Genomic DNA, 13,113 nt, shown 5'->3' with positions numbered 1-13,113 from the left:
AAAATCTTGGCCTGAATTATAATCTAGTTAATCCTGACCTTTTGGGGTATGACAAAAATCCTTCTGTGGAGGTTATATTATATAATCATCCGATTTTATTTGTTGTATTTATGTAAGTCAATACACAAGTGAAATGTTTTTCTGTGATTTTCTAAAACATTTTCTACCATATGATATTATCACTACATAACTATACCGCATCAGCACTGTAGATTAATAAAGGTATGTGTACTACTTTTTGAGATATCGTTCTTTACGTTCACATTCGATTTTAAACCCGATGTTTTGATATGACCTCTTGATTAACTCACTCATTATATTTTTACATTTTTAATTACTGTTTAGTTGTGTTTACGATTTTATAACGTCTATTTTGATGTTTAAATGGTCATTTATAATGTTTATGATACCTAATGGACACTAACAGATCTTCGTAGAATAAACAATCCATGCCGTAAGTCGTATGAATTACAACAATCTGAAAGCAACAATCGATTTCTGAAATTCTGACTCAAAGATCATTGTAACAGGTATAAAAACAAGTCATATATTAAAATAAATACATGAATATATTGTACGAGAACTTAATAAAAAAGTTCATAAAAGGAATGTGTGACATTTTCCCTGTGTTAGACTTCTTATGAGCTGGTGTTTCTAGAAAAGCAGAGGAGGCTTACATTACCGGTGCACCTGGTCCATGCACCTATTTTTAGTCGAATCTTGGTTCCCTTGATTACTCTTAGACGCGATAATGTGGGAGCAAATCAGAAGATAATTTGCTTTCATAAAATGTTTAAATACGTATCCAATTATTACTATATGGTAAGTCAACATTTGTTTGAATAGGAATGTGAGTAGTTCAAGACAAAATAAGATTGTTATCGTATATCATGTACTTTTGATTTTTGTTACATCACAAAGAACCTGCATAGCATGGCGTTGATGATTAAAAGAGCAGATTAAACCATTACTTAATCGGATAAAAAATATAGAAATTTATTAGTGCTGCGGACAGGTATCAAAAAGTGCTTTAGTTTTCGAGTTTAATGGGCCTAGAAGGTATACGGCTTTATCATATATCAATGGAAAGATATATCAGTGTAGTTTTTTTTAATATCGTACTTATCAAAGTGAAAAACGGTGAAGTTTTCTGCTATTTTGCATTTATTAAAGGAGGGGTCAAAGGTCAATCGACCCCAGTGCACTTTGATAAGTAATCTAAGTGAAATTATTTACTGTATTAGGAAACAAGTAATATGTAAAGGTAAAGTGTATAGAATTTCAAAAATGTAAAAAAAAGAACTTTTTTCCGACAAAAGTTGACTATTTAATCACAGCTCAAAATTGTCCCTTAAACGGTTGCATTTTCAATGATTAAGAGAGAATAAGATGCCGTATAATTTTACAATGTATATCTGAGTATTCTCCGCTGAATAACAAACAAAATAAACACAACGTTCTTGATTCGATCTGCAACATGAGCTTTACAAAATATGTTTTAATTTGCAAATTTTCACATATTTTAACTACTTATTATACTAAAATTGTAAAATACGAAATCATTTTCCGGTCAATCTGTTCTGTTTCCGAACTGTTGGTACAACAGATAAGCATGAAAATTGACCAAAGTAACTTATTTTTTTATAGTTGATCAATATTTTAAGTGCTCTTTAAGCAGATAAATAAAAGTTTGACATATTTTTTTCCGTCATTCAATAATCGGGCGCTGAACAATGTTCATTTTGAGGAAATTGGAATGAAGAACATGGTATTCACAGTCAAGACAAAGAACCAAAAATACAAACATATGAATTTAAAGAATTAATAAGCAAACCAGGCTTGATGAAAAAAAACTGGGGGTTTCGACCTAGTTAATTGGTAGGATATTAATTTTTGAAGCCTTTTCTCTGTTTTCCTTAACCGCCCATCGATCTGTTCTTACATAAATGATGTCATTCCGGTTTAAACGAAGGAGGAAAACTCTGGTTTTGCTTAAAAGTAATCTAGTATATGACGATGAAAAAGAGAACTTACAAAGATTTTTTGTAAATGAACTATTTCAAATAAAATCGGCTTTTACTAACATATAGATCGATGAAAATTTTTCAAGTTATCAACGACATATTCATTCTTTGCATGAAGCAAACAGACATGACTAGCTGCCCGAAAGTTGTAACTATGACATTGTAAATGTTCAAAACAACTTTGTCAAAAATATGACAACAGAAGTAACGCACAATTCAATTCACAAACCACTTACTACAACTGCTGTGTACATGCATGATTACAAAAAAAATAAGTTTATAACAACTTTTAGACAGTAAATATAGTAAACGATAGATTGTATCCCCTGTTTCACACGTCTTGATCAGAGCCTCTCTCTTTTAATATTTTTGATCCGGCTCTGGCCTGGACAATGATGTTTCCTATGAATTAATATTCTGTAACAACTATGTTGTAAACCATTGTGTCCTATTCATACGGCTACTAAAACTGGAGTCTTTTTGAGAGGTAAAAAAATCTTAGAAGTTTTTATTGCGTCTGAACTTCTTTCTTCTTTTTGCGTTACAATTTTTACATGGTATCTGGTTTGTTTTATCAACTCGTTTAGTATATATATATAAAGCAAACCAGTATAATCCGTTCAGAGGCACTCCCCTTTTTTATTAGAACATTTTTCATTTCCATGTGTAAAATTGACAAAAAACTCCTAGCACACCCCCTTTTCTGAGGAACCCTGCTAGCACCCACCTTTTCACAGTGTGGATCTGCCACTCTACAGGATATTGTATTACAAGCATCAGCCTGGCGTACAGTTAAACATCATAAGACATAAATATTTTGGCAACATGCATGTACATGTTTGCACATGATTCCATGCAAAATTCAAAGTTCACAGTTTATGTATTGTCAAATTTATTACAAAATCCAGCCCTATCATGAACCCCCGAGTTGCATTTTTTGTTGAGAATCCCTGATTCATGGTTAAATCTTGAACGATTTATTTGAAACCAAGCGTATTAAAACAAAGGCAACAACAAAAAATATGTAACTTTAAGTCTTTTCATCAAAACGTAATGCAGACTAGATACATTAAATGTGTCTCTCTTCATAAAACAGCCCAGAAACTAGATAAATTTTCCGGAAATGATTCCGTGTTATAATTTTAGTACAATTAATAGTTTAATATGTGAAAATTTGCAACTTCAAACTCATTATGCAAAGCTCATGTTGCAGATCGAATCGAGAACGTTGTGTTTATTTTATTTGTTATTCAGTAAAGAATACTCAGATATACATTGTAACATTTTACGGTATCTTATTATCTCTTAATCATCGAAAATGCACTAAAATGCAATTAATTTTAGGGGCATTTTTGTTCTGTGATTAAATGGTCACCTTCTGTCGGAAAAAACTCTTTTTTACATTGACATATTATGTAGCCGTATACCCTCTAGGCCCATTAAAGTCCAAAAATCCTTAGCCGTCCGCAGCACTATATGCAGAATATTATTGTTATTTGGGGTATTCAAAGGAGATGTTGTCTCATACTTTTTGTTGTCTTTCTCTATTCAAATTGCCTACGGCGCATGAAATTGAGAGCACTAAAACGATGAGCCCATGGCCACTGTTATAATGGCGTATAATCTATGTTATTCGGAAATCTGTATCTAAAAGGGTACCGACATCATGTTTTTCACAATCACTTTGAGAACGAAACGGGGCTTCAATTACGTAAGAGGTATAAGAATAGCTCAAATTTTTCAGTGGGAAATGTTGAAATTGATTTGGAAATAATTATTTGAACTTTAAAAATTGACACTGAAAGTCTGGCCTTTCCCTGACATGAAGGTCGATATATCACCCATAGCAATATTGTACCGCATCGTCAACAGATAACTCCGTCCTCTTGGTAAAGCCTAAAATCAAATTAAAACCGTCTTTTCAACAATATATTAAATATTGGGATAACAATATTCGAAAGGTAGATCAGTCCGAACTAATCTATATGCCATTTTTCTTTTCTGAATAAATTTTTTGCATTTTTTTTAAATTTCAAAAATTAAAATACCAATCCGTCAAAAAGATGAAAAACTTTACTTGACCACAGTTCAATAGTAATCAAGGGAACCAGGCTTATAGCTGTAATCAAAAGAATGTAATTCAGGGACAAAGACCAGACATGGAAAACAGACACACACAACAAAGAACATAAAGTAACTAAAATCATACATACAAAGTAACAAAAATAAATAAGCAACTCGGACTCCACTAAAAACTGGGAGCATGGACCAGGTGCACCGGTAGGGTAAGCGTCCTCTGCTTTTCTAGAAACACCCGCCGAGTTGCTCATAAAAAGTCAAGTCCGGGGTAGACAAACGAGGAAAGGAAAACTATGACCCGTTGAATAAATCAGTTTTCATGGTGCAGATGGATACACCATAACGATCCACTAGTTCATGATGACGACCATAAAACTTCTGTAGTGATTGGCCAAATACTGATAACTTAGTAGCGTTCGAAAACAAACTGTATCGAAACCATGTGCTAAAATGAAATGTAGAAACTTATTAGTAGAAAGAACAAACTTATACTGCGTCGGCTTATCTTTAAGATAGCAGTTGTTATCTTTTAACATATCGCAGATCAGCATTCAAGTTAAATATTGATGTTATGCGTGGGTTTCTTGTGTTGATACGGCATACAATATGAGTTTGCAAAACATAAAAAGTTATCGGATTCGGGTTGAATTAAGAATATAAAAGGTATATTTCAAGAGATTTTCAATACGATAAATTACAATGGGCTCTGTAAAACACCCTTAAGATAGATTGTATGTTTGTTTATCTGCCTTATTACACACGTTTTGCATAACTGAAAGTACAATTCTTTTTTTTCAACATTTCTATATGTTTCTCAAAAGCACTTCATACAAATTGCCTTGTAATCATCTGGAAGTTGAACTTTGGAATTTGGCAAATTCTTTACCATCTAATATTTCAGACAAAATACTATGAATGTAAAGGTAGAAATCCTTGATGGCTTGAAAACACTTTGTGAATATGCACTATATCTACTCAGAAAAGATAAAAACCTCCTTGATTTTGTAGATATGTCAAATAGAACTGAAGATTACAAAGACGAAGAAGACGATTTTGCATTTCCTCTGAAAATATTATTCCCTTACGGAATATTTATAGCGCTATGCATAATTTTTGGGCTTTTGGGAAACATCCTGACCATTCTAGCTTTCATTCGAGACAAGCAACTCCATAATGTTTACAACACGTACCTACTAAATCTGGCAATTACAGATTTTTTCCTGAGCTGTAGCAGTATGCTGTTTTACGCAATTTACACTCTACAGTCATACACGTGGGATTTTGGTTACCATTTCTGCAAAGTCTACATGGTGATTGATTTCACTCTTTGTTTGGAATCTGTTCTCGTTGTAATGATCATCAGTGTTGATCGAATGTTATTGTTAAAGTTCGGTCCCCATTATAGTTTTAAGATTACAATGAAAATGGCTTGTATTACAATCGGGATTTCGTGGGTTATTTCATTTTTATTGTACGGACCTGCAATTATAGGATGGGATATTTGGACTGGAGAAAACATTGTTGAAGAACTAGACTGTGATGTCCAGTTTGCCTATGACAAGCTTTTTACAACCATTACTGCCTGCATAGAGTTTGGAATACCTTTTACTGTAATAGTAATTGTAAATTGCATAATATACAGTGAAATACGGAAACGGCGGAAAGTTGGCATTTCAAGGAACCAAACCAACAATAGGCAAAACAAAACCGAAAAGTCAAAAAGTGACATGAAAGCAGTAAAATTTCTGGCCGCTCTAGTAATTGTTTTCCTAATAACTTGGTTACCATATACTGTTACAACAGTAATTATTTCTTTCTGTGAAGAATGCGTCGACTTGGACCTTTATGAGTTTTTCAACTGGCTATTGTGGTCAAAGGCAGCTTTAAATCCTTTCCTGTACGCTTTCAATAGTGCAAGGTTCAAGAAAAACTTCGAAGAAATGATACCATTTCTTAAGCGCTTACGTGTGACTCCTGAAAAAAATGAACAGGTAAATTACACATCAAAAACTGCAAACACTGACATCTAGTTAACACTATTTGTGTCTCCAAATTTGATTTGTATAGTTCAAAGTACAGATTTTCAAAATAAAAAATGACTGTTATATTTGTTAAGTCAACGAGAAAATAACCTCGATCACGTGGTGCACTATAAGTAAGAGGTAAATCAGCAAAAAAGGTTGATGACGTGACAGTCATATTACAAAATTTGACCCATGAGATGACATTTTTTTATCCAGTAAAAAAGCGTGTAACATCTCAAATATAATTTACGTCTTTATGCCCTGAACATTCCAACTTAATAACATAAATCTCACTATAGTATTTCATACTCTATCTCGTTTGCATCAACCTACAAAAAATATTTATTATATAACGTTTGTTTGTTACTGTTGGTTTTGATGTTGTTTTAGTCCATTTTGTAAATAAATGTATAAGTTTTCCTATATTTTTTTTATTTTCATATAAATATCGAATAATTACAAAATTAAGTTTTATAACAAATTAAAACTGAAGATAAGGGAAAAGGACATCACTCAAAAAATATACTCGGAATATGACTTCACAAAAGTCGGGATTGGTACCAGGGTAAGCATATTCTGTTCCGTCAAAGTGATAATGAGAGTATAAGCTACAACAATACAGCTTATACTTGCAGTATAGAGTAACAAACGGGTCCCGAAAAACCAACTGAATGATTAACACTTATAAAAAAATTTTCTTTCAAATTCAACAAAGTGCCGTGGTATACATAACATTATTTAATTGTGGAAAATTATCCGGCAATTAAAATGATCAAATTAGACAGTATAAAATATATATAAACACGAAAAAAACTTAAACTAGATATCACATACTGTAATATAAAGAAGAGGATATTATAATACAGATCGTTTTTGTTACGACATTAAAACATTCACTGATGATACACTGAGGACGCTAAGATTAATAACTGAGTTATACATCATATTTGTCTTCTTTAATGAGAAAAAGGTTTTGTCGCCTGGGATTTTAATTGATAAAGATCAATTCGAAAGGTGTTTAGAGAAACATAAGACAGACGGATGTTTAAATAAATAAAAAAAGACAATTACTATTAACCTAGAAAAACTCTGCCATATTCAAATATGACCCCAGACGCAAAAAATTATTATGTCAAAATGATGTATTATTTTACATCTACAAAAAAGATAAACTCAAAAAAAAGTTTTGGTCAAAAAGTCAGCCAACCGAAAGGTGGCGCACAAAACTCCAATCAATCACACATGTTTTATAAAGAAAATTATAAGAAAGAATACTTCATATAATTCATAATCATAATACTAATATCACTAACATATTTGTGTGGCTATATTAAGGTGAAAATAACAACATTAATACATAATTTTTAACATTTTATTAGAAGGTTGTGATGAAAGAAAAACAAAACAGTAGGAGTTAGTTTTGGGTAAAACGGTTTCACTAAAATATAATATTAATCATCTTTATACTAAAATTTTCTATATCAATAAAGCACCAGAAAAAAACTGAAAATCTTACTGGATTATGCTGGTGGTATTGCTGGCGGATCAAGACTAAGTATACATTCGAAAGTTTTATTTCCTGTATGGAACAAAAATATATTACATCAAATGAAATTCATAACCGACACAAAATAATCCTTAAGTATTCGATTAAAACCCTTCATTCCAAAACTAAAAGGTCAACAAAAACAATTCATAACCAAGCACTTGGAAAAGGATGCAGATTTACTGCTAACATCTACAATCGTGTCCATATTTCAGTCAAAAGACACATTTTTAAAATATCAAATGAAATACATTTGTAATAACAGAAAAACCGTGCTTTTCATGTAATTTATTTCATGCATACTTTTCAGTAAATTACAAACCAACATCCTTTTTTTTTACAAAACATGAGTTTGTGATCTCCAATTGATGAAAGTTTCTTCGAATCCAAATTTGGCCTGCCTCATTCACTACCAGTTTCTTCTATGGATCTCTATGGATAATATTTACAAATGGATCAATACAAAACACTATAGACTATAATACTCTTTAATCAAGTTAGTTAAGATAGGCAGGTCTGCGACTTATGCATTTGAATACGATAGAATATTTCATATTGTTTCTTCACTATTGAAGTTTTTCTTAATAAACATTTTAATATCAGATGTTATTTCACACAATGGTCATGTTTGCATAATATTTTTTTAATTACTGTTGTTAATAATCTTTCATCTACCCATCACGTAGATTCCCGATATAAAAGATTTATATAAGAATGAAATGTCATCAATGATGATATAGAGTAAGCTCAAGTGATTTATTTTTTTTTAATTCTAGAAGAAAACTTATACATTTCTAATGTATATCAAGTTTTTTACCGTAGACCTAATAAACAATTGTAATAATTCTTTAAAGCTTGAAAGTCTTGAAAAAAATTACATAAAACTAGTTGAAACAAATAAGTCATTTCTTTAGATCCAATTCTAAGCACATCTTTCGTAATGCTATGGGGTCTTTTTACATATATATCAAAAGATTACGTGTAAAGAATCAGAAATGATTTATCAAGTATTATCTTGAGGTTGGAAGGAGTAATCATGAGTACCAAGATTTTATCGGAATCAAAAGAATGTAGTGCAGGGAAAGCAGTCACGCACAACAAAGAAAATAACTAAAATAATAAATACAAAGTAACAAAAGAAAATCAGACTTCACTAAAAACGGGAAACATGGACCAGTTGTACCTGCTTTTCTAGAAACATCCTCCGAGTTGCCCATAGGAAGTCGTCCAGGATATACGAAAGAGAAAAGGAAAACAATGACACTTTGATCAAATCAGTTTTCATGGTGCAGATGGATACACCGTAACGATCTAAGAGTTCATGATGATGACTATAACACTTTTGTAGTGATGACTTGAATCGTGCAGCAACATAACCCTGTTTCTGGAAGCCTAATTATGAGAAGTCTAGCGCGGTACAAAATGTTTATAACGGCAAACCCTGGCATAACATGTGATTTGTATCATAAAACCCCATACGCATGTGCTAAAAGGATATTGCAACAGATGAAAGGAAACTTGACAATATGGAATGAGAAGTCATCGCGTTTGTCCTAAAGTTTTGTCAGTAGTTTTCCTTTACCATCGATCCCTAAGTGAAGGTCAAGATGTAAGGTTGACTTCACAGTGTTTGTAGTAAGCATTATCTAAGTTCTTCGTGGTAGATGCAATAAATAAAATCCCAGAAGCTAGGATTGTGTAACGATAATACGTCATATATATATATATATAGGGTAAACTGAGATTAAAGTCAGTCTCACAAGAATGAAGGAAAAGTTCGGCAAGTAGAGCAGCACAATTTGTTCCCATTAGAATGCCGACCATGTGTTGAAAAATGCATCCGCCGACTGGACAAATTTGTTGTCGATCAAAAATTCCAGCATTTTAAAAACATCTTCTTCTGTATAATTAGAAGATGATTTGGGATTGTTTTTTTACAAAGTATGAGGAATCTCTACCAACAACCACAATTTTTTACCTAGATGTTCTATCTTTTTTGGAGTTACAACGATGTACAATGTTTTGGGGTCGGGATTTTAACCGAGTATGGGAAATAGAGTAATCAAGGGAATCGCGATTCTATCGGAAATCAAAAGAATGTAATCTAGGGACAAGGACCAGACATGAAAAGCAGACACACAAAACAAATAACATGAAATAACCAAAATAAATTATACAGAGTAACAAAAGTAAATGAGCAACTCGCACTCCACTAAAAACTGGAAGCATGTACCAGGTGCGGCGGTATGGTGAGTGTTCTCTGCTTTTCTAAAAAAAATACCCGCCGAGTCTCTCATAGTCAAGTCCAGGGTAGACGAAAGAAGAAATGAGAACTATAACACGTTAACCAAATCAGTATTCATGGTACAGATGAACAGGTTCGCAGGATAATTTTCTGTGACAAATTATGTGTCTTTTTATGTGATGAAAATAGCTGACTATAGCATATGTGAATCGTCTCGCCTTTAATCATATAAAAGAAATTTGAATTAGCAGCTCCTTATAATAATACACTATTTATTTCTATATTTATATTGATATCAGGTCACAGTGACTTATTGTTAAGTTGAATACTTTACTTATATGCAACAATTGTCAGACGATGCAATTGGACACAAATCCACTATGCCTGTATGAAAGAGTAATCAAGGGAGCCAAGGTTATAGCGGTAATCAAAAAAATGCAATCCAGGGACAAAGACCAGACATGGAAAACAGACATACACAACAAAGAAGATAAAGTAACTAAAATCATACATACAAAGTAACAAAAGTAAATGAGCAACTCGGACTCCACTAAAAACTGGGGGCATGGAACAGGTGCACCGGTTGGGTAAGCGTCCTCTGCTTTTCTAGAAACACCCGCCGATTTGCCCATAAAAAGTCAAGTCCGGGGTAGACAAACGAGGAAAGGAAAACTATGACCCGTTGAACAAATTAGTTTTCAAGGTGCTGATAGATACACCATAACAATCCACGAGTTCATGACGACGACCATAAAACTTCTGTAGTGATGACTTCAATCTTGTAGCAACATAACCCTGTTCCAGAAGCCTATTTGTTAGAGTTCTAGTGCAATACAAAAAGTCTGCATAGTTTCGACAAGCTCTGGCATAACGTATGAGTTGTGATATGAACATTCCATACGCAGGTGCTGAAGGGATGTTGCCACAGATGAAAGGAAAGTTGACAATTCTGAATGAAAAGTCATCACGTTTGTCGTAACATTTGGTCAATAGTTTTCCTTTACCATTGATTTCTAAGTGTAGGTCAAGATATGAGGCTGACTTCACAGTGTCTGTAGTATCCTCTATCTCAAGTTCTTTTGGGTAGTTGCGATGTATCAAATCCCCGAAATTAGGATTGTTTAAAGATAATACGTCATCTATATAGCGGAAACTGAGATTGAAGGATCTAGCCAAACGATATTCTTTCTTTCTGATCAGATCCGATATATAGTCAGCCTCATAATAGTGAAGGAATAGGTCAGCAAGTGAAGCACAATTTGTTCCCATTGGAATGCCGACCGTTGTTAAAAAAACACGTCCACCACACTGGACAAATATGTTGTCTATTAAAATTTCCAGCATTTTGAAAACATTTTCCTCTGTATATTTGGAAGATGATTTGGAATTATTTCTTACAAAGTATGAGGAATCTCCACCAAGAACTATATATTTTTTCTAGGTGTACCATCTGTTTTGGAAAAACAACGATGTATAATGTTTTTAAGTCGGGATTTTAACTGAGTATGGGGAATAGAAGTATACAGTGTTGAAAAACCATGGATTTTAATGCTATTATATTCAGATAATAGTCTTGAACTGATTGTTTCCAAAAGATCTTTCGAATTTTTCAGGATCCACATTGAATTAATACCACTACCGGAATAAAAAGTGTTGTGGTTGGACTGTAGACCCTCTTTGACAGTTGTGAGTATAGAAGTTAAAAGTTTTGAAAGAGGTTTGGTGGTACATTTGCAGATCCAGCTATGAAACGTTGTCTGTATGGACTCTTGTGGAGTTTAGAAATCCAGTGCATAGACGATAAATCAAAATCATCGTCCTTGGTAGAGAGACCAAAAGAGGATAGCACAGATTTACGGTTTTCCACAATCTCTTCTGTGGAGAGTGTGGTAGCAGTATAGGTCTTATCATTGCTATTATTTTCTACGTCTACCTCTGATAATAAACATTGGATGTAAAAGGTTTTGCAGACAAAAACAATGTTGTTTTGGGCTTTGTCTGCTGGTACGACAACATAAAACTTAAAACTTTCATTCGTTTCAAAATTAAAGACCTCACGGCCTTTAACCACTGAAGGAAAAAAATAGAAAATGAAATTATCAAAATTATATGAATTAATAATAGCAAAAAATATATAAATAACAGTTGAATCATGGAAATAATCAAAGCACAAAAAATAAATGTGCGTTTAAACGAACGCTAAAACGATGCGTAAACGCACGAGAAACGGTACACGAAGGCTAAAATAGGAAACGTGAACGTTTCAAAGAGTGTAATTGTTATGCCTTTACTTTATAAGCATCTAGTTGATTGGGATTTACTGATGTCTGTTTCATGCGTGTCTGTTCTCCTTGATTGTACTTTCTTTTCCTCGGTTTTGTTACAGTGGAAAAATTAACTTTTTGATATGTAGCTTTATTGTACTCTGAAAGCACTTTTCGGACCGATTGGTTACCTACTTCCTGCTAAACAAGACTTGGCACTTTTATCTTGTGCCAATTCCAATGATTAATGGTTATTCTTAGTAAATTATTATACTGCGTTGATCAGTGATTCCCGCTAATGAATAATTTATCGATCGTGAAGCAATGATATAAGCGCCCGTCCGTTTACCCATTTATTGGACGCTAAATTTATCAAATATTTTTAATAAGTACTCAAAAAGATTCTGATGTTGTTTGTTTATGCATGTAATGGGCAGCAATCTAATCATAATATCAAGTTCGTCAATCAGTTCAGTATACAATTTGGGAGCACAACTTATCTGAACATAGTCTACAGAATTTCATAAAACTTAGTATGTAGTTCGAACACATTACGTAATAGAGAAAGTTATCATCAAAGTACTGTGCTCTTAATTTTGTGGTATCTATACTCTTTTTTCCAAAATATTCCACTAAAGCAGATCGTGCATTCGTCTTCTTCATAAGAATCCATGCAATGAAAAGTATATAGCTGTGTCTTCATCTTGCTCCCCGAAAGGGATATCAATTCACCATACCGCAGTGAAAGATGGAACAAGCTAGTTGCAATACCCCCTACTCTGGAAGTGACATGAATCATATGTGGATACTTCAAAATTCTAAAGATTTACATGAAAACATAAAATCCCGCATTTTTGCAGAAATTATTTCTCTTCAAAACTTTTGACTCTTTAATAGTTTACACTACGTTGCCACATGATAAATTGAAATC

General features: G+C 33.0%; 1 protein-coding gene across 1 annotated transcript; it reads left to right on the top strand.

The window, feature by feature from the left end:
- The first annotated feature begins 5,113 nt into the window (after positions 1-5,113).
- Positions 5,114-11,819, top strand: LOC148604589 (trace amine-associated receptor 4-like). The gene is made up of 2 exons (XM_088550205.1): positions 5,114-6,070; positions 11,760-11,819. Exons 1-2 carry the CDS (start codon positions 5,114-5,116, stop codon positions 11,817-11,819), a joined length of 1,017 nt encoding a protein of 338 aa, XP_088406331.1.
- The last annotated feature ends 1,294 nt before the right edge of the window (positions 11,820-13,113 follow it).

Source organism: Perna viridis, chromosome 10 (genome assembly GCF_037379345.1).
Source record: "Perna viridis isolate PV_CMFRI_1.1 ecotype Kerala chromosome 10, ASM3737934v1, whole genome shotgun sequence".
NCBI lineage: Eukaryota > Metazoa > Mollusca > Bivalvia > Mytilida > Mytilidae > Perna > Perna viridis.
This window is presented reverse-complemented; position numbering and strand designations above follow the sequence as displayed.